Here is a 21,574-nt window from a genome sequence, read left to right as displayed (position 1 = left end):
TCATTGAAATATTTTCAGACCGAGATCAGAACTCCAGCAGGACTTCATGTGAACAAATTTGTTGCTTGGCTGATGCGTTTCAGCTTGTGAACTTCATTGTGAGGATGACCTCAGTGCATCAGTCAAGCAATAAAGCTGTGAAACCACAGGTGCTCCTGGAGCTTCCAGAACATCCTCACCGGGAAGTTCTGCCAGAAACCGTTATTCTGCTCCTGCCATAACTCACCGGAACGTTCTGTGATTCTGAAACACATCATTAGACAAACACACTTTTATTGTCTCATTTACAATATCATCATCATCATCATCATCATTACATATATTTTATATAATCCGAATTGAATGAATAATTAAGCACATTTAGCTTTTTGTTTTTTTTTTTTACTTTATGAAACAACTTTTTTTTGTCTTTTGCTTCATAAAAATGTGTCACTCTGAACACACCATCAAACGCACAGTGAAGCTGCCGTTGTTGCCCTGATTTCAGGTCGGTGTGGTCAGGTGACGGCGGCCGATCCGTCGACGTGCTGATCTTCTGAATATTCTCACTTCTCTTTCAGCAAATAGCCATCGCCCGTGAGGGCGACCTGCTGACCAAAGAGCGGCTGTGCTGCGGTCTGTCCATGTTTGAGGTCATCCTCGCACGCGTGCGAGGCTTCCTGGATGACCCTGTCTGGCGCGGGCCGTTGCCCAGCAATGGCGTGATGCACGTGGACGAGTGTGTGGAGTTCCACCGCCTGTGGAGTGCCATGCAGTTTGTGTACTGCATCCCCGTGGGAGCCCATGAGTTCACAGTGGAGTGAGTGCAGCCGAACACACGCCCATCCTGCTTCTTCTCACCAAACATTCACTGACACTGTCTCTGTCTTCCAGGCAGTGCTTTGGAGACGGCCTCCACTGGGCGGGCTGCATGATCATCACCCTGCTGGGACAGCAGAGACGCTTCGACATCCTCGATTTCAGCTATCACCTCCTCAAGGTGCAGAAGCACGACGGCAAGGATGAGCTCATCAAGAGCGTGGTGAGTTTGAGCGACACAAGCACCGACTTTAAATATCACAGGTTTGTGGTTGCACCGCACCTACAGTGCTGATTTAACACACAAAAATACTGCACGCCCCCACGACACCGACCATCTCCACCAGTTACTCTGTCTAAAATAAAGAGTACGATCCAAAAGTTTGCTGCTTATTCAGACAGCAAACGTAGAAACTGGAAGCAAAGACATTTGCTGTGTGTTTCTCCAGGTGCAGCTAGTTTTTCTATCATTTCTTATTTTTATTTCCATTAACTGAAATGTTTTCTACACCTAGTTGTAGTTTAGTTTTACTTGACTATGAAAACCTTGATCTCCACCTCAGTTTTGTTTGGTGTTTCTTCAGTTTTCCTTCAATTTCAACAAAGTTCACCGTTAAAAACACAAAATCTGCTCTCAAAGCTAAAGAAAATTCATGTTTAATAACCTTAAATTTCAATGTTGATTGAAAAAATTGAGGTTCCCTCTACTGTAGCATCATCAGGTTTGCGTGGTATTAATTTTTTGTGAAGAGGATGAAGTTGCAGGGTAAACAGGTGGGGAAATGTGTGTTTGCCCAAATAACTGAGCCTGAGTGTGATGGCAACTGTAAGGTTTGTAAACTGGAGGATTAATGAAGGGAGGATGGCTCTGTCCCACAGCTGGAAGCAACCCATCATCAGTAAAGAGGTGACACAGATCAGGGAAATATCTGCTTCATGCCATAACCTGCTGATATGATTTGAACCTTCAACAATCGGCTGTTAAACTCACAGCTGAACTCTGAACATTAGGTAATAAAATCTGCTGCTGGCGCCTCCATGATGTAGATTTATCTAAAAAAAACAAACAAAAAAAGAAACTTAGCCGTGAGTTTAGGGTCACTCTGACTAGTTTGCATGAGTTCTGTCTGTTTCGCAGCCTTTAGGATGATCACCAATGAATCTGCTTCAGTCACAGTGTGAATAAAGGGCGAGTTGCACTGGATCGTCTCTGCAGCAGGAACACCGTCACTGATAAACATTTGATTGGCTTTTTTTTTAAACCTCTGTAAAACCGCCATGGTAAGAGCTGAGCTAAATACAGCTCGACGTGCAGCTGCAGACGTCCATCGCTCTGCTTCATGAGGACACGCGTGTCAGCTATCACACGGGCAGTCGTAAAGGAATCACTGGAGCTCCGGGTTTGGGCCTCGTGGAGGCAGCAGTGAGACAATATGTTTAAAAATATACCCAATAATTTACATTGAATTCAGTTAATGAATGAATCCCTTCAGAGTCCTGGATGGTTCTAAATGAAGTGCAGTGCGATGAGCGAGCGCTGGGTGTGACGTTTCCTTTGGCTCGGAGTTAAACTGGCTCTGGAGGATTTTTCCTGCTGTTTTGTTTTCAGTGATTCTTTATGAACTCGCATTTTTTGCCCTCTATCGTGCTAGCAACGCTGACCTGGCAACATTTCTGAGCATGCTGGCGAGTAAATATGTCAGTGAGAACCAAACCCACAGGTCTGAATGAATATGAAAGAAAAGCTGTTTGTTTCGTTGTTGCTGAAGCGAATCAGCGCAGCTCAGCGTGAAGGCAGATAACACGGCTCTGAGAGGGATGAGACATCAGTCACTGCACATAGTCCTCCATAACATTAGTCTTCAGTGTTTGTGTGGATTAAACAGATGAATTAATTTTAGCACTGCTGGCAGGTGAACTGAGCCTGGCTCACATCAGTCCTCATATTTAACAGGAACTCATAAGATACATAATAAGCTGGTTAACACACAGAAAGCGTACAAACCTGAGGACAGCGAGCAGCCTCTAAGATGTTTGCTTATGACTTCATCCAGCTGTTCTGCTCCTGTTTAATATGAACGTCCACCACTGGAAGAGCAGATATGATATAAAAGCAGTAATATGATTAAATGGGCTCTCAGTGTGCTTCTGTTTGTCTCCCGTTTAGCCCCTGAAGAAGATGGTAGACAGAATCCGCAAATTCCAAGTCCTCAACGACGAGATCTTCGCCATCCTGAACAAGTACCTAAAGTCTGGCGACGGTGAGAACATGCCGGTCGAGCACGTGCGATGCTTCCAGCCTCCCATACACCAGTCGCTCGCCAGCAGCTGAGGCAGCCGTTGATACCGTGGACCAGCGTGAAGTTTCAAACACTGTCAGCATCACCATGAATATCACCCTTTGGGTCTGTTGTAGCAGAGGACCATTACATGTCAAAGTTGGGCCACTTTTTTTTTTTTTTTTGTATTCACTCGTGCCTTATGAGGAAAGAACATTTCCCCTTTTGGGATATTCTTTGTTGTATACATGCAGACAGACAGATCAGGGAGGGGAAGTTGGTTTTATCTGAAGTATTTAAGGGTTTGCGGTGGTTGGGTGTTTAAGGGTGAGCATTAATCTATTTTATGTGTGGGTGATGGGAAATTTATATTTTCTACACTGTTCAACTTGCATGCTAAACATTTTAAGTGGAACTGAAGTAACAGAGCTCATAATCATGTTCAGCATTTATTCTCTGTGCCTTATGTTTTAATCCTTTTAATTCAATAAATATGTAACAAATGTTGTTTGTGTTGAGCTTTTAATGTAAAAACTGCAAAGAAAAAGTTCAGAAGAACTTCCAACATAAATCTGTTACGTTCAAGTATCACGAGAACTCAAATCAGAGTGAACGTCCTACAAATGTAGTCAGTCAGCACGTCTTCATAGAGAATATATTAAAATTTCATCTGATTCATAGAAAGGAAGTCAGTGCATGTCCATAAAATCTTTTTATAAAATTTCTTTACACCGCTACAGAGGAATGAAATTCAGTTTAACTAAAAGTGAATATGAGCGCGTCATATTCAGAGGAAAGTAAGGCAAATTAAAATGTTGACTACAATCCACTGGTCTGTCCACGCCGCGAACCCCGGGCCGCTGATTGTCTCATTGTTTTCACGTCTACGTCACAGCCACGCCTGAGTCATCTGGAGTAAGGAGGTCCTCAGTGATCCAGACAGGACGTCATCGCTCCGTTCCTTCTGGAGACGCTATCGAAAGGCGAGGCCACGTCTCGGTCCTCCATGTCTTCGGCCGACTCGTCCAGCAGTTCGTAGGTGCTGTGAGAGGCCGCGCCGTTGGCTGCAGGAAAGGCTCGTTCTTCCTTCCTCATGGAGACGGCGAGCGTGGCCAGGCTCACGCTAATGTCTTTAAAGGCGTGGAGCAGGAAGATGCCCACAATGATTGTGAGGAAGCCACTGAGGGTGCCGATGATGTCATCCGCACCCATGTGCTCCCACTCTTTGAAGAGGATGGCGGAGCAGGTGAGCACAGACGTGGTGAAGAACACATAGTAGATTGGAGTCACCAAAGAGGTGTTGAAAATGTCCAGAGCTTTGTTCAGGTAGTTGATCTGCGTGCTCACACAGGCCACCAGACCCAAGAGCAGGATCCAGGCCAGCGGGTTTTTCACCACGTTCACCCCGGCGATCGCTTCCTTGATGGCGATGCCCAGTCCTTTGACGCAGGACACGGAGAGTGCCCCGATTACCGAGCAGATGGTGATGTAGACCAGGATGTTGGTTTGACCGTGGCGGGGACCCACAACGAATATGAAGATGAGCGCCACGATGATGACAAGGGTGGCAAAGATGACAAACCCTGCGAAAGGACAAGGAGGAAAGGTTTGTGAATGGACGGAGATCATTTCAGGGAAAACAAGCAGATCTTCTCCTGCAGCCTGGATGGAGACACAGCACTGCTCCACCAACACACAGTTCAAAGGTTAAAGGTCTGACACAAAGAAGTCTGTTAAAAGTATTTTTTACTTTTGCTGATTTACTTTGAGTTTTGTGCTTTAACACTTCTGAATGAAAACAAGCTAATGGCCTGAAGCAGACGGAGTCTCAGGGAGAGGTGGAGCTTTTTTTTTATTCATATCTGGATTTTCTGCTCACATTTTGCAACTTTTGCATATTAACACATTAGTTCAGATCAGGGTTATAGTGAACTAAAAGTGTGGGGGAAAAAAATCAACTAGCTGAAATAGATTAAAAATAGACTTTTGAAAAGAATAAAAAAAGAACACTGAACTTGGAAGCTCGAGTCTTTTTCAGTTAAATCTGTCAGCCTGAAAAGGTTTTGGTGCATCTGTTCATTGAGACTCTGGATGCCCACATGACTGAGTCAACTTCCTGTATGACACATTAGGTTTGAATTATAATCCTCATTCTAAACTTCATGGATGTTGCTGCTGAATGAATAAGAGTAAAGCTAACACTAAAACACAAAACTGAGAGGCGCAAATCTGCTCTGGAAACTGAACTGCGGTGAACAAAAAGAAAGAGGAAACCGCAGTGACCCTGCTTCAGATCTGAACTCAGATCTGTTACAACAGAAACTGAAGCATCAGTCGAGGCAGCAGCAGAGAAACGTTCCAGAGTTTTCACTGGTAAAATTCCAGTTTCCCTTCCTGTCTGACGGAAATAAAAATGTTCTAAATATGGCATCGACTGAACCCTCTCTTACATATGTAAAACACGAGTTTAGCGCTCAGAGGGTGGGGCCCACTGCAACCTGCTGCAGGTAACAAACTAAACCTTGTTCCATCCCCCTGAAGCCAGGCCAGTGAAACGGTGGAATAAGAGCAGGATGAAAGCTGCAAAATGGGTTGCAACCAGCATTGTTTCAATACGGCCACTGAAAACACAGTTTTTGCATATCATATTGATCAGTGAGTTTTCCTGAATATACCTATGAGCCTCTGCAGAAAATACTGACACACACAGGTACTCTCAGCAGCTCCCAGTTGTCCTGAGGGGTGGCCACAGTGGGCACATGCCCTCACATTTTTTGGGGCTCAGGACGGGCACTGGGAGCTGAGGCTGGGCCTGTGCCTCCTCCAGGAATCAAACGTGAGATCTTTTGCATGTAAGGCAAGAAGATTTTTAGTTCCAGTCCTTGAGTGAAGCTAAGAGGAATATTTATAGGAAATATCTGTAGACAGAATCTCTGGGGTGGAATTTCTCCTCTACCTGGGTCAACCAGCTTGGCAGACATCTCCTCAAGGCTGTTGATTTCCTCCTCCTGTGGAGCGTGAATGACCATGGTGGTGGAGCCCAGGATGCTGAGCAGGCAGCCGAGCTTCCCGTGCAGGTTTAACCGCTCCGTCAGGAAGTACGACGACAGCACAGCGCTGCAACAAACAAACGCTTGAGGTCACGCATACGCATTCAGAATCAAAACAACACAAATGAGACGGACTGATTCCCGCAGGGACTCATCGGTACCTGACGAGCACGCTGAGGGCTCCCAGCGGGGTGACCAGCGTCGCAGGAGCAAAGGCGTACGCTGCAAAGTTGGCTGCTTCCCCAGCCCCCACTGCAAAATGTTAACACAGTTATTGCCACACATGAAAAGAACTGTGCTGCAACACATGTTAACACTGTAATAGGTTTAGGACATGTTGCAACAGAGTTAGTACATAGATGTGTCCCGTGTAAGAAAGGGTTTGGCAGTGGATCAGTCAGAAGGCATGTCAAAGCCAGAGAGTTCAAACTAAGCTGGATGAAAAGTCTGTAACGGTGAAACACAGGGATGCACCAACAGACTGTCTGATATCAAGTAGTAACAAACGTGACATTTAGAAACAGCAGAGACAAACGATTCAGTTTATCTTTAGATGAAGAGTTCCTTGTTTTGATACTTGGACTCTCCCAGAGTAGCTTTGCACGATTCACAGTTCAGAATGATGCTTATTTATCTCACACTGGGCCTTGGTGGAGTCAGACTTCAACTGTCTGAAATAAGTCATTTCAGCCCCTGTAAGGACGCCTTCTAATCCCAGAGTAAAAAAACTGTAACAAACGGAGTGTTTAGAGCAGTCTGGTGAGCTTTGGGCTCACAGGGATTACTGTAAATATACTTCAGAGTTCATTATTAGAAGTTTTTCTCATTTTAATATGAACATCCACCACTTTGGACTTTGGAGAACTCAGAATGTCTAAAACTGAAAACATTTCCTTGAATATTCATTGTAATTCAAGATAAAATAAATAAGTAAGAAAGAAGAAATGTGACCTGAAGTAAGCCTGCCAGAGACTGAATCTGAGCTCTTAGGGAGCGAGAAAAGGTCGAGTAAAGACAAAACAGGACCCAGCAGGTCTCCTTTAAACACTATTTCAGAGACCAAGCCAAGCATCAGGTCCTGTAACCTCAACACATGCAAACATGTTTTCCACCAGCTCTGAGGAGAATGTGTGTGACATGTGCATCGAAAGAGTCCCATTTTATTTTGTGTGTTATCACTTACTTGATAGTAAACCTGCCCACCACAGCCACTCTTTCAGATATGCATGACCCCCCTGCCCTGAAAAGCAAAACATGTTTTCATTTGCACACGTGATTCCTCTCATTTCACTGTCACTTGCATGTAAGAAAAACCTCAATTATGCAGCTGCTTTGACTGCGGGTCAGGTGATGGATCTGAGCTAAAGGGGGTGTGGAGCACTGCAGATTTAAGAGTGCTCATGACACACACACACAAATAACACACAGACACACACTTTACCCTAGAATAATAACGCTGGCTGATTTTCACCCACGTGATTGTAGTCGCACGATTTTCATTGTGTTGCATGAAGATGGTCAAAAAGATTTTTAGTCAGCTGCTCATTTTTCCCCCTCTCATAAAAAAAAAAAAAGAAGCCATTTTTGATCTCACCCCCAGCTGTCAGTGATGCAGGGAGACGGTGCCGTCATGGACGAGACTCATGGGTGGACCGAAGAACAAGTTCCCACTTCCATTATTTATTTTTTGTTCCCTAATAGTTCCCAAATTTTCACTCATTTTAGAGCCTTTTACAGGGTCCCCTATGATACCTTATCATTGTATGAGTGGGAAATAAAGAAGCATTTCAATTTCCCATGTATTGTTGTACATTAATATATTTTGTTTGGAAGTCTGTTTTATTGGGTATACTACATCAGGTAAAACATACCCACTGTTAGTCATAGTCTTGTAAACCTGCAGGTTAGTGTTCTAGGGTGAAACACACCCTGCACAAGTGACCAGAACCTGACGAGCCTGAAATTTCATGGTGAGTAAACATGTTTGGAAGGGAGTGCCTTTTCAGATGAGGGAAGGCTGAACTGTGGGTCCCTTAAAAGTTTGAGCTGATGTGAAATTGAATTAAACTGAATCAGTTCAGAAAAACGCCCCCTACCTGCCCGCGTAGACCCCTTCCTGGCCAGCCTCAGAAGTCCTTTCTTCTTGAGGATAAAGCTGCCTCCGATGAAGATGCTGGAGCTGACGGCCAGCGCCAGGCCGATGTAGAAGTCATACTTGCCCCTGTCCTGACCCATAGTGAGGCTGGATGCGTTGGTGCGGTCTGTCACATTTACCAGCAGACAGTGCAGGTGTTGACCCAGCACGGTGCAGGTCTGTCCAGCCCCGACACCTGAGAACAAGACACAGACCACCGGCTACAGTGAGAGACCCGCACAGACCAGCGGTTGACGTCAGCACCACCACAGACACCTACCGTGACCACAGTCTATTCTACAACCTGGAAAAGCGCCACCTGAGGAGTTGGAGGAATCCATTTAGGAGTCTCATCTAACTGCTGACCTGTCTACAGTCTGCTCCCATTCACACACGTCTGACTGACTCTCAGTGAAACCAGAAGCTTTCTGGGTGTAGTGCCGACATAACAAAAGAAAAGGCATTGTGAAACTCAGGCACCTGCTATGTAAATCAACTTACTTCAACAGTCAGGAATTCAGGAAGTGACACGAAACGGAGGCTCACCTGGCCACGATAGGTGCAGCTTGTTACCGAGCTAGGCTCAATTAGTCGGTTTTCTCGCGAGGCTGGTTTGGTGTTTAGCTCAGTGTTTCCTGTCAGGACCCTACCCCGGGCTTTACCTGCCCGGCAGCGGCGGCTCAGCCAGACATAAAGTGTTTAAATGCTGCTAGCCGCCGTTAGCCGCGTTAGCTTCATTAGCGCGAAGGCTAAACGGCTGGTTGGCTAACACGGAGTGACTGAAGCCTGGGTCTCTTTCTGCCGCCTTCCACAAGCCCCGGCCCGTGTTATTACCTGCTCTCTGCGGGCTGCCCCCTCCAAACACAACCAGGTGCTCGCTGATAAATAGCCTGCTTTCTGGCTCCGTGGCTGCGCATCACATACTGCTCCCACTGCGTTCAACCAGCGCGCACACGCCGACCCTCCGAACGCTGCTGCCGCACTGCGCGCCGCTTCTTCCGCTTCGCAAGGGAGACGCGGCCGGAGCGGTGTGCCCTCCGCAGGCGGGACCCAGCACCGCAGGCGGGACCCACCAGCATCACCTGCACACAGAACCACATGGACCCAGCACCACCTGCACAAAGCACCACCTGAACCCAGTACCACCTGCACACAGAACCACATGGACCCAGCACCACCTGCACAAAGCACCACCTGAACCCAGTACCACCTGCACAGAGCATCACCTGAACCCAGCATCACCTGCACAAAGCACCACATGGACGCAGCACCACCTGAGCACAGCACCACCTGAACCCAGCATCACCTGCACAAAGCACCACATGGACGCAGCACCACCTGAGCACAGCACCACCTTAACCCAGCATCACCTGCACAAAGCACCCCCGGCTCACTGAAAACTCCATCACAGATCTATCAGAGAACTGCTCAGTGCTGTATCATTGAATACAAAGCCAGTGGTTACTAACTGAATTCTTTTGTGCAAACCCGTTTGACCTGAGTGACAGGTCTCACTCAAAAGTATTTTGGTCTAATTTTCCAAAATAATTGATCTAAATTATAAATATATTTCCCCATTCATTTGATTACATAGTTTTAGAGTCATTCCATGAAAACTGCAGCGTTCAGGGTCCAGAGCAATTCTATTTTGATTTGGCCTGTTTTTGATTCTCATACCTGTACATGGGTTTGTGCCACAGCTGCACTAATTTAACACCGTATTGGTAACTACCAAAATCATTTTTATGTTTCTGCTGTAAGCTCTAATCAAAATGATATTTTTAATGCTAAAATCTAATTCTTGTTATCTGTGAATGTATAATGTTTAATGTTTTATTAAAAAAAAAAAACACAACAAAACAATAAGGCAGATTGTTATTTTTTATTCAAATTACAGTAATTTACTTGTATTTTAGTGGTTGAATGTTATCTTGATTAATTTCTGACTTCCCAGAGATGTCCTGCCTGCCGGCTCACATTTGAGCATTAAAAATGTGAATTTAATTTATTTGTCTCATATAACAATATAATTTTTAGTTTTAAACACATTTTTTTTGACAGATTTCTAAAATATTTGTTTTCTTGCTTTCATGATAGGTGGTCCAATAAATTTGTTAAGCACTACATGTTTGAGTGTATGCTGGTATAATTTTAACACCAAAATCTAGATGACCTGCTGACTCTGATACTTCCAGCCATGACCGATGGCAGTGAAGTCCTCACAGTCGCACCGTTTCTCATACTTTAATACTTCGGTGCTTCAGTTTCAAACATCTGGTTTGGAGATGCTGAAGATTTCAAGGACTTTGTGTACTTTGTGCAGAAAGGCTGAAGTCTGAGGTTTCTGCAGCAGGAAATGTGTGAACCACTTCCTGCTGCAGAACACTGCAGAACATCACAGTGTAGTCACTAGAATAACAACCAAATCACTGTGGGTCACTGTGTGGGGTTTGCATGTTCTCCCTGAGTCTGTGTGGGTTCTCTGGTTTCCTCCCACAGTGCAAAGACATGCAGTTAGTGCGGTTAGGTTAACTGGCTGTGAATGTGACTGCTTGTCTGTCTCTCTGTGTTGGCCTGTAACGAGCTGCCCACCTATCCAGGATGTACCCGGCCTCTCGCCTCATGGCAGCAGGGAACTCATTATTCATTATTTCATATTCCACAAAACATCAGCTAACTCTCCATTAACCTGCAGTAATCTGAGCTGTTTTCACTATTCTGAACCAGGAAACTGTATTTTAGTCCTGGCTTACTAAGCTATGGAGGTAAATCATCAACAGCTCAGCGAGAGCAAAATTAAACCACAAACACACCTTTAAGGACACAGAGCGATCAGGACTACGTCCCTTTAAAATGTCCTAACATTACTGATGCTCTGTGATGAATTTTACTTGTTAAGAAATGAATATTTTGATTTATAAAGAATTTAGCGTACTGACTTTGTGTTCACTGTGTTTCATTGTGTGCATTTGTGGCTCATAGTTTTAAACTTGCTTCAGAGGAGCAGGTGTGCCCAAACCTTTGACTGATACTTTACATCCTGTGAGATATCAGGGAGCCCGTCATTTCCTACTCAGCTTATTTTAGGAGATCTGGACGGGAGCTTTCTTACCTCTAAGAGAAAACTGTGAAAAGCTGAATTTAGCTGAACTTGCTTGATTTAAAAGTATTAATCTCAGAACCAAACATAGCGCTCATGTCTCAACAACAGATGGCTTTATAATGACGACTCTATAGTCCAACTAATATTAATTACACACTCATAGCAAGTTTCTGAAGGAGAAAAATAACTTATGCTGGTATGTTTGGTTTGTGAGTCAGTGAGTCAGTAATCCCAGGGGGAATGACTCATATAAATAACCAGGCATGAAAGCAGAACATTAATTCATTTATTCAAGTTTTAATTTATTCATGTAAACAGCAAGTGGCCACAGGAGAGCAGCAGTACATTTGGTATCAGCCTTACAAATCTCTCCTCTGCAGAGAGCCACTGATGATACAAATCCTCCACACAGCTGAAGAGCCAGCTTCTGGAGTTACTCTGAATAATTTACAGGCACCCTGAACATCTAAAAACCGAGACGGCTTTTAAAAGCCTCGTGGCCGGGACTCCGGAGGAAATGAAGCAGTTATTTACACAACAGTGACAAATGAACTCATGTTTGACTTTGAAATGAGATCCACGATAACCTTCAAGTAGTGTTCTTGTGAGATTTTTAATCGTGAAAATGTTTCTTGCCATGATTTTGTCTATTTCTCCTCCAACTTCTGTTTGTTTTTTTAAACACAGATTGGTCTGCAGGTGTGCTGATATTTTAGAGTGAATCACAATCAATGGACTGAGAGCAGAAAGACTTCCTGCTGCAGGGACCTGCATTTTCAGTGTTTCTGCACAAGACCTTCATTATTATTATTATCATCATCATCATCATCATCATCATCATCATCCACATCTCCAAACCAGATGTCTGGTCAGAGTTAGTTCAAAGTCATTTAGTCACAGATAAAGGAAACAGTACAGGTATCAGAAACACAGAGAAAACCATTAAAAAAAAAAAATTTAATTCTCTTAGGATAAACTCATAAATATTATTTAGTTTTGGTCCTTCAAACTGCAGATAGGACTTTATAAATCAAGTCAAATCTGTTACAGGAAGCTGAGTTTGGCACACAATCATGTGAAGGACTAAAAGGCATCTGAATCACTCCGACTTTCCCTCTTTCTTCTTCCACATAATTAACGCCTCCTGGGAAATGCGGAGTAAAATGACGCCGACACACACCGTGGTTAAACCACAGAGCATGGCGAGGCTGTCTGTTACAGTCAGCGTGGTCCACTCCTTAAAGAGAAGAGCAGAAGCAAAAATCACGGTGGACGTGAATGTCACGTAGTAAATCGCTTCAAATATGTTGGAGCTGAAACGCTCCAGTGCCTTGTTGATGAAGAAGAACTGTGTGAGGATGCTGATGGCCAGCGTGCCCAGCAAGCCCAGGAAGAGCACCCGGGCTCTGCCGCTCGACGGCCCCTCGCCGAACGCGTCAGGGACCACCAAACCGAGGCCTTTGCTGCTCGGGACTGTGAAGCTTCCCAGCAGGGAACATATGGCGACGTACACCATGATGTTTGATGTGCCACGAGCCGGAGCGACCCACACGATGAGAACGAGCAGCAGCAGGACCACCGTGAGGGCGTAGGTGACAAACACTGCAGGACAAGAAGGGAAATGCCGAGTGAGTTCTTCTTATTTTAGAGGAGAGATTAAAGCAGAGAAAAAGTGTTAAATCAGGAGAAGCTGATTGCACACTGACTGTGGTTCTTTTTACTTTGTAAAGGAGTGTAAGCTTGCTAAAAGACGGAATAAAAGAAGAGTTAATTGTGAGATAATGCTGACATATACATAAAAAACAAGCATCTTTCTGAGGGTTATAGGTGTGAAGGAGTTTGCTGATTTTTTTCCCTTCCTTTTGGTGGGGAGACAAATGCAGTCTGGGTACACTGAACCTGTTCAGTCACTGCTTTGTGGACTTTATATGTACTGCTGGTTTAAAATGCAAAGACTGAATAAGTGCATAATGCATATCTGTGTGAAGGAAATGGCAAATAAAAAGCTCACCTGGGTCGAGGAGCCTCTTCTCCAACTCAAGCCTCGACGTTGCCTCTGCTTTCGGGGCGTGGATGATGAGCACCACGGAGCCACAGCAGCATAAAACAGAGCCGAGCTTCCCCAGAATATTTAAATGCTCGTTTAAGATCCAAGAAGCCAGCACAGCCCTGCAGCACACAAGCACATGCTATCACGTGTTCAAGACATTATAGTATTTAAATGATTTCATCTCTTGTGCTTATTGGAGTTTAAATGACGCAGCAGCACAGTCAAGTTAAACCACTTCACTGAGACTACGGCCATAAACCAGAATCATAATGTTGACTCCCATCAGCATCCCATCAGCTTTATGCACTTACATCTGTAATCCAGCTTCATAAGTTTCTATGATTTAAATACACTGGCACTGGCTGACAGGTGTGATTTTCATTTAAAAATAAAAAGATCAACAATTAAGCAAGATTTACAGCTTCAGGGAACACACCTGTCAGATGGGCAGGTGTACCAGAGATAAGGATTTCTCTCTTTTTCACATTAAAGTACAACAGAAACAGTGGAACAGACAACACGAGGAAGTGTTTAACCTCCTCAGGTCTAAGTAGCACTAACACTGCTATCAGAATACAGGATTTCTCTCTTTTAAGATTTGTTTTCCTAAGTCCAGAAAAATCACTGGACAAAAATAAATACGGATGATAACTGACATACTTCAAAAACTATTTACATTTTCCCCAAAACAAACAAGCAAAAAATTCTTACTTTTCTTGTTGATGATAACTATACACAGCTAATAAATTAAACTCCAACAAAAGTCGTGGACAGTCATTAATGCCACAGAAGGGGATCCACAGGGCTTGCTACTCGGCCCCATCCTGTTCACTTTGTACTCACTCAGTAACTGCTTTATTCATTACTATTCTGATGATACAGATGTACACTGCTCAAAAAAATAAAGGGAACACTTAAACAACATGATATAACTCCAAGTAAATCAAACCTCTGTGAAATCAAACTGTCCACTAAGGAAGCAACACTGATTGACAATCAATTTCACATGCTGTTGTGCAAATGGAATAGACAACAGGTGGAAATTATTGGCAATTAGCAAGACACACTCAATAAAGGAGTGGTTCTGCAGGTGGGGGCCACAGACCCCTTCTCAGTACCTATGCTTTCTGGCTGATGTTTTGGTCACTTTTGAATGTTGGTGGTGCTTTCACTAGTGATGGCAAAACGAGGCTTTCTGAAGCTCTGAACCTTTTTGAACCATTGTGCCAAAAATTGGTTCGCTACTCGAAGGCTCTTGGGTGACATCTGCTGGCCACAATGGTTGTTGCACAGCCAAACGAAGCCCTGCAGGTGTGACGCACCTTTCATGTTTCAGTTCCTCAAATGACCTGCAATCCAACTGTGTTTTATGTGTTTGTTCTTTGTATCCCATATGTAAAAATCATCTGCCTGAGTAATTCCATCTATGAAATGATAAAAAAAATATAATAAATACATTTGGAAAATGGTTTGGTTTGTCATTGATTCTAAATTACATACTGGGAAGATGTTCAATAATAATGAGTTGATATGATTCCCCCTCTTTTTTTGGTGTACAGTTATTTCCTTTGTTATTGTGCTTGCTGTGCAGGAAATGTGTGCTTATGCGCCTGTTTATTACTCAGGAATAATTTTTCCACAGTAGATGGGCTTCACTGGTTTCTCTTTTCAGGGACAGCTTCCCAGCCTTTGAGAACATCCTTTCACACGGAACAGAAGAAGCTGGTGTGACCAGGAAGCAAGAAAGGGAGAAAGAAAAGCACCTCTTGAATGATGTGGCACTATGAGTATTATATTTGAATAACCACTGAATAGGTGTGTTGTGATCACTGCATCTTCAGCCAGTGACGTTGTTCGAGCTCACCTGTTTGCTTTTTCGACAAGTGTAACGTCGCTGGCCGCTAGTCGCACATTTGGTCACCAATTTAAAGGTGGATGCATAATTTTATGTTTTAAATTATGACTTAGTGTCATCGTGTCTTGTTGATCATAAAGTAGTTTATTAATAACCGGAATGCTCCGATGTCAACGCCAGATTTCTTTGCCTGGCGACAGAGATCGGAGAGATTAATTGGCTGTAACCTCATTATATTTTTGGGCTATTGATGTGGTTTAAGCATCAACATTTTTCTTTTTCATGCTCGTCCTACCTGCACAAGTTTCCAATATAATTGGAAAGAAATGGATGGATGGACACGCTGAAATGATTTTACCTTGTTCGGTGGCACCAAATCAAAATATTCCCATACTTAGGAAAAATGAGATGGCTCTCTTATTGAAAGTCTGAAATTCACACAAACCAGACATCACTGACGCACAGCAGGTTTGGTACAGGGCGTGAAACGGCGTCTTAAATACTCTGAGTATTGTGCCAAAGTTTCAAAGCTCCTCCTGTGAAATCAAACCAGTCAGCTGATTCAGTCTGAATGAAGCAGTGAAGTGGTTCGGACGTCATCAGTGACGTCAACTGAAACAAGCTCCGGCCCACTGCTTCACAAGACCTGACCTATGGAGTTCGAAGCGTGTTTCGAAGCCTCGGTGTCAGAGGGAGCATTACTAGCTTTCACACTCATGGTAGCATGAGACAGACTCTACAACCCACACAAGTGGCTCAGGTAGTGCAGCTCATCCAGGATGGCACATCGATGCGAGCTGTGGCAAGAAGGTTTGCTGTGTCTGTCAGCGTAGTGTCCAGAGACTGGAGGCACAACCAGGAGAGAGGCCAGTACACCAGGAGACGTGGAGGAGGCCGTAGGAGGGCAACAACCCAGCAGCAGGACCGCTACCTCCCAGAGCCCTGCAAAATGACTTCCAGCAGGCCACACACGTGCATGTGTCTGCACAAACGGTTACAAACCGACTCCATGAGGATGGTATGACGTCCACAGATGGGGGTTGTGCTCACAGCCCAACACCGTGCAGGACGCTTGGCATTTGCCAGGGAACACCAGGATTGGCAAATTCACCACTGGCGCCCTGTGCTCTTCACAGATGAAAGCAGGTTCACACTGAGCACATGTGACAGAGTCTGGAGACGCCGTGGAGAGCGATCTGCTGCCTGCAACATCCTTCAGCATGACCGGTTTGGCAGTGGGTCAGTAATCGTGTGGGGTGGCATTTCTTTGGAGGCCCGCACAGCCCTCCATGTGCTTGCCAGAGGTAGCATGACTGCCATTAGGTACCGAGATGAGATCCTCAGACCCCTTGTGAGACCATATGCTGGTGCGGTTGGCCCTGGGTTCCTCCTAATGCAGGACAATGCTAGACCTCATGTGGCTGGAGTGTGTCAGCAGTTCCTGCAAGATGAAGGCATTGAAGCTATGGACTGGCCCGCCCGTTCCCCAGACCTGAATCCGATTGAGCACATCTGGGACATCACGTCCCACTCCATCCACCAACGTCACATTGCACCACAGACTGTCCAAGAGTTGGCAGCTGCTTTAGTCCAGGTCTGGGAGGAGATCCCTCAGGAGACCATCCACCACCTCATCAGGAGCATGCCCAGGTGTTGTAGAGAGGTCATACAGGCACGTGGAGGCCACACACAATATTGAGCCTAATTTTGACTTGTTTTAAGGACATTACATCAAAGTTGGATCAGCCTGTAGTGTGTTTTTCCACTTTAATTTTGTGTGTGACTCCAAATCCAGGCCTCCATTGGTTAATAAATTTGATTTCCACTGATGATTTTTGTGTGATTTTGTTGTACAGAACAAAGTATTCAATGAGAATATTTCATTCATTCAGATCTAGGATGTGTTATTTGAGTGTTCCCTTTATTTTTTCGAGCAGTGTATATTCAGCAGTACAGTTTGGGCTCTTACAATAGACAAACTTAAAATCTGATTACTGGTCATTCAAAAGGTCCTGATTGGACTCTAACTTTCACTAAATCCAGATAAGACTGACTGCAGCAAGTTTAACAGCATCTGGGGCTCAAATTAAAAAAAAAAAAAGAAAAAAAAAAAGGGCCATGCTTTAAGCACCTGGTTAAATTTAAAGAAAAAAATGTATTTTTAAAATGACGTTGAGGATACAGGTACTGTATCTCTTTTGGCAGCAGGTACAGGCAAACCCAGACTAAATCAAAAAACCATCAAATGCCCCAAATTAGCCTGACATCCATGCCCATGATGAGCGGAAATGATTTCCCTGTCAAGTTGACTGCTGAAGAAACTAGACTGAACTCACCCAAACAGCACTCCCAGGGCTCCCAGAGGAGCGACTACCACCGCAGGGGCCGCATTATATGCCAGGAAATTCCCAACCTGACCCACAATCACTGCAGAGAGTCACAGACAGGCGTGTGAGGAGTGTGACTCTCCCAATAACACAGTGAGCCTACAAACATACTCACTGCACAGCGTGCCGCTCCACCACACCGCGTCCGTCAGGTACGCTCTTCCTGTCGGAGCACATCAACATTCAGTCAGCCTCTTTCTTCCACAAACAGACACTTTTCACCCTTTCTGTGCTTTACCTTTGTGGCGGGAGCGTAGTATCCCCTTTTTCTGCAGGACAAATGTGGACCCATTAATGAAGCTTGATATTACGGCTATGGCTATTCCCAGATAAACTGGCGGAAATCCCGAACCAGAAGCCATTACTGCCGTTCCATTTACTTCCCGTTTCCCTGAGCCACAGCGACACCCAGCGGACATTTGGCCTTCACGCCAGGCCTACCCCGCCCCTCCTATGTCCCGCCTCGAGTATGAAAGTAGCGTTCATTTTATAACACCATCAAGCCTGCGCGGGCGGCCGCACTGAAATCTTTATTCACCAATGCTGCCTCGTGCCATAAACCCCGCCCTCGGGCAGGCTGTGGTGATGCAAATTAATCGAATTGAGGCTGGCAGTGAAACCTGCGTAATTTGTTTCCATGCCTCGTGCCCCAGTCCGCGACCTGTCAATCAAGCCCATTAGAAAGGTCTCGGTAATGCAGCAGAGCAGCTGAGGTCGAGAGCAGTGCGAGAAGAAACCGCAGGTAATTTACAGCATTTGTACTGGAAGCTGACATGTTCCTCCCTGTGTTACTGAGCTCCGTGACCCGCCGTGGGTTGCTCGGTTCGGTGTCAGCTCACAGCGGCTCGTTTCTCGGCGCCTGCGGGATGTGAGCTTCTTAGCACGGACTAGCTTTAGCAAGCTAGTAGGCTAGGCGACTAGCTTTAGCGCAGAGCTAAGGCAGGGGCTGTTAGGATTTGTGATCGTAGTGATGCTGTGTCAGTGCGGGTTGGTATCGCGCTGCTGTCCGGTATCATGGGTGGGAAGCAGGCACCAATCATCAAGGTTATCAGTGCCTCTGCTAGCTGGCAATGCTACAATCTGAGGGTTTCCTCCCAGCAGCTGAAACATCTCTGGCCCCAAATCATAATCATCTTTGTGTTATTTAACCTCATTCCGGTCATAACCGCCTTATTTTTGTGCTCGGAGTTACATATGTAACTGTCTCTGTTACAGCGGAGGCGCAGTCATGTCGTAAAGCTTCACCCACTACCTAATTTCATGTTTATGCATCATCTGCCATTAATTATTCCGGTTCATGTTTCCCGTTTGTTTTCATGTGTGTTCATTTCAGTTGGTAATGAAGATTTTCCCTCACTGGGTTTAAGTTTTCTTATCTCCAAATTTGGGATATTAAAATAGTAAACCAGCATACTGGTTGGGATGTGAACCTTTCTGTGTCATAGCAGCCAAAACCCAGCCTGTAACAGCAGAGCTCAATGACAGCAGAATAAAGGCAGCATGCAAAAATAAATAGAAAATAAGTGAAGAAATATACCTAAATATACCACAGTACAGAGCTTATTGATGGTAATGATGAAGCTGCTTCCTTATTCACAGCAGGTCGCTCTGCATGTTTGATTTGGCAGGTTTTTATGCTGGATGCCCTTCCTGACATCGTCCAGGGGCCTTGTTTGGCAAATATATAAACCACTACAGTATGGAGCCTCAATAATAATAATAATAATGGTAAAACCTTATTTACATAGTGCTTTTCCAAACATATGTTTACTTTGCTTTACAGAGCACATTAACATAGATCAGAATCAAGAAGCGAAGTAAACACAGAAACACACCTGCATGAAATCTGAACAGTTTTACTAATGTGACCTTAAACTAAATAAAACAACATTAAACATATAACTCAATAAACAAAGGACAGCGCACAAAATAGGTGAAGATGAGAGTGCAGGCAGGGTGGAGTTGGTGGAGATGCGAGTTGGGTGATTTGTGACAGAAATCAAGATGGTGGTGAAAGCAGGACCCTAAACTACGAAGCAGGATTTTGGCTTAGCCAGGTAACTTCATGGTTAACCCTGGGTTTCTGTACTACAGAGGTGGTTCATTTCTTCTCTGTTACGGTACTGGAATCGCAGCTACGAGAACACAGAACGCACACCAAGAATACCTGTGCAATGAAGTCAGTTTCACTCTGCTGAGAAACTGAAGTGATTTCCATGTCTCCTTTTTATCAGGCTGTGGGACGGTAAGCTTTAATGTTTCAGTGCATCCAGTTTAAAGATTCAGAGCTCTCATATGCAGCCATCACCTTATAAATAACCAGCTGCACTGACTGCGCTCAGCAATAAAATAATTTAACTAGAATTAATTTGTTTATTTTACTGCTCTGTGCACTAAATGACAGATTGATTTGCTCTGGTATTAATCCATTGGCCTTTTTTTTTTTTTTTTTACAACAGTGTTGCATTTACTTATGTATTTTTATGTTCTTTAGATTTTTATTTGATAACCATTTGATTATGTCTCAGTAGTAGGTGGCACTCATAGGGATCATTTTCTGTGGAAGAAAAGTCATGTGACCTGTGAAACTCCCCTTTCAGATTGGTTAGATGCCACCAACACCACCCCTTTCGTCTGAATGCGTGGGGGAAACCCTGGGTTAACTTAGTTGATAACCAGCTTTGTGTTACCTTTATCCTGATTGCCAGTGTTAGGGTAACACAGAACGATACCCTCAGTATGTTGAACTCGCTTTGTAGTATATGACCCTGCTATGACGTGTGGTTTGGAGAGAGTGGCACTTACAAAAAGACAGGAGGCTGAGGTGAGGATGTTAAGCTCTTCATTGGGAGTGACCAGGATGGACAAGAGTAGAAATGAGTGCATCAGAGGGACAGCTCAGAGTCAGAGAGGCGAGGCTGAGATAATTTGGACATGTGCAGAGGAGGGATAGTGGATATACTGGACAAAGGATGATGAAGATGGAGCTGCCAGGCAGGAGGAAAAGAGGAAGACCTCAGAGAAGGTTCATGGATGTAGTGATGGAGGACATGCAGAGGGTTGGTTTGACGGAGGAGGATGCTGGGATAGGGAGAGATGGAGGCAGATGATCCGATATGGTGACCCTTAAAGGGAGCAACTGAAAGAAGAATAAACAGTTTTATTCCAAAAAGCCTTTGTGTGATGGTAGTGATTTAAAGTAGATCTCGACTTTGCTTACCTCAGTAACTCTGCTAACAGAAAACAGTGATTTAATTTTTGTAATGAGGCGAGCTTTAGTAGCAGTTCGGAGGGCCTGACCTGAGGTTCATACAGTCTGACTAAATCTGTAAGCAGGCTTTAAAAGTAATTATTTAAAATTAAAATCAGTTTGATACCTAAGAGATTCCCACTGTGGTGCAGTGAGGATGGGGGTGCAGGGAAGTAGACGGAATTCACAGGGGACGACCGGAGGGTGGGGGGTTGTCCCCCCTGGATATCAGACAACTGCTTGCTAGTGCTAATAGCCGCGCTCGCTTGATAGCAGTGAACCTCGCCAGTACCTCAGTACGGTCTAGGAAGATCTCCTTGAAGGACATTAAACTGCTCTCACTGTGTTCCTTCTGGGTTTTCATCAGCTTGCTGAGCTCGTCCATCTAATCGTCCTAAGACCTCACATTAAAAATGACGATCACTGGAAGAGATGGGTTATATTTGTCACCTTTTAGCTCTCCACTGAGCTCCAGCTCTGAAACCTCCTCATCTCCTCTGCAGATGCTCCAGACAGTAGAACTGCCAGCACCATCAGCTGGTGTAAATAAAAAAAAAAAATAAGTAAAAAAGCAGGTTGGGTAGCTGCCACTTAGCATGTGAAGGGAAACTTGAAACAAACCTGGGAAGTGTTTTAGTTGATGGTCATAAGGCTCAGCCCTTGATACA

The 21,574-nt window shown here is 44.6% G+C and overlaps 4 protein-coding genes across 11 annotated transcripts in view; 2 read left to right on the top strand and 2 right to left on the bottom strand.

The window, feature by feature from the left end:
* Positions 1 to 3,583, top strand: part of cyfip1 (cytoplasmic FMR1 interacting protein 1) — a 38,827-nt gene extending 35,244 nt beyond the window's left edge. The window contains exons 29-31 of one of the 2 annotated variants that reach the window (XM_030728300.1): positions 561 to 799; positions 874 to 1,021; positions 2,966 to 3,583. In XM_030728300.1, the coding sequence (XP_030584160.1) occupies positions 561 to 799; positions 874 to 1,021; positions 2,966 to 3,130 (552 nt within the window). In that variant the 3' untranslated portion in view covers positions 3,131 to 3,583. The remainder of the gene's footprint in view (positions 1 to 560; positions 800 to 873; positions 1,022 to 2,965) is intronic. The other variant, XM_030728301.1, reaches the window with a different exon arrangement.
* A 416-nt stretch (positions 3,584 to 3,999) lies between these two features.
* On the bottom strand, positions 4,000 to 9,252 carry nipa2 (NIPA magnesium transporter 2). Of its 5 annotated transcripts, XM_030728303.1 has the most exons (7): positions 8,808 to 9,252; positions 8,542 to 8,689; positions 8,224 to 8,457; positions 7,311 to 7,367; positions 6,289 to 6,379; positions 6,034 to 6,194; positions 4,000 to 4,660 (listed from the first exon to the last, which is right to left on the bottom strand). In XM_030728303.1, exons 2-7 carry the CDS (start codon positions 8,600 to 8,602, stop codon positions 4,005 to 4,007), a joined length of 1,260 nt encoding a protein of 419 aa, XP_030584163.1. In that variant the 5' UTR covers positions 8,603 to 8,689; positions 8,808 to 9,252; the 3' UTR covers positions 4,000 to 4,004. The 5 variants fall into 5 exon arrangements, with proteins under 5 accessions (XP_030584163.1, XP_030584166.1, XP_030584165.1 ...); XM_030728306.1 differs by lacking the exon at positions 8,542 to 8,689; XM_030728305.1 differs by lacking the exon at positions 8,542 to 8,689 and having other exon boundaries at positions 9,096 to 9,251.
* Positions 9,253 to 11,670: 2,418 nt separating this feature from the next.
* On the bottom strand, positions 11,671 to 18,075 carry nipa1 (NIPA magnesium transporter 1). Its single transcript, XM_030727675.1, has 5 exons — positions 17,895 to 18,075; positions 17,772 to 17,819; positions 17,606 to 17,696; positions 13,376 to 13,533; positions 11,671 to 12,966 (listed from the first exon to the last, which is right to left on the bottom strand). Exons 1-5 carry the CDS (start codon positions 18,073 to 18,075, stop codon positions 12,464 to 12,466), a joined length of 981 nt encoding a protein of 326 aa, XP_030583535.1. The 3' UTR covers positions 11,671 to 12,463.
* Positions 18,076 to 18,314: 239 nt separating this feature from the next.
* Positions 18,315 to 21,574, top strand: part of herc2 (HECT and RLD domain containing E3 ubiquitin protein ligase 2) — a 59,685-nt gene continuing 56,425 nt past the window's right edge. For all 3 annotated transcript variants that reach the window (XM_030728428.1, XM_030728429.1, XM_030728426.1), the window contains exon 1: positions 18,315 to 18,398. The gene's annotated coding sequence lies outside the window, so the exon portion shown is untranslated. The remainder of the gene's footprint in view (positions 18,399 to 21,574) is intronic.

This window comes from Archocentrus centrarchus, chromosome 4 (assembly GCF_007364275.1).
Source record: "Archocentrus centrarchus isolate MPI-CPG fArcCen1 chromosome 4, fArcCen1, whole genome shotgun sequence".
Classification (NCBI taxonomy): Eukaryota; Metazoa; Chordata; class Actinopteri; order Cichliformes; family Cichlidae; genus Archocentrus; species Archocentrus centrarchus.
This window is presented reverse-complemented; position numbering and strand designations above follow the sequence as displayed.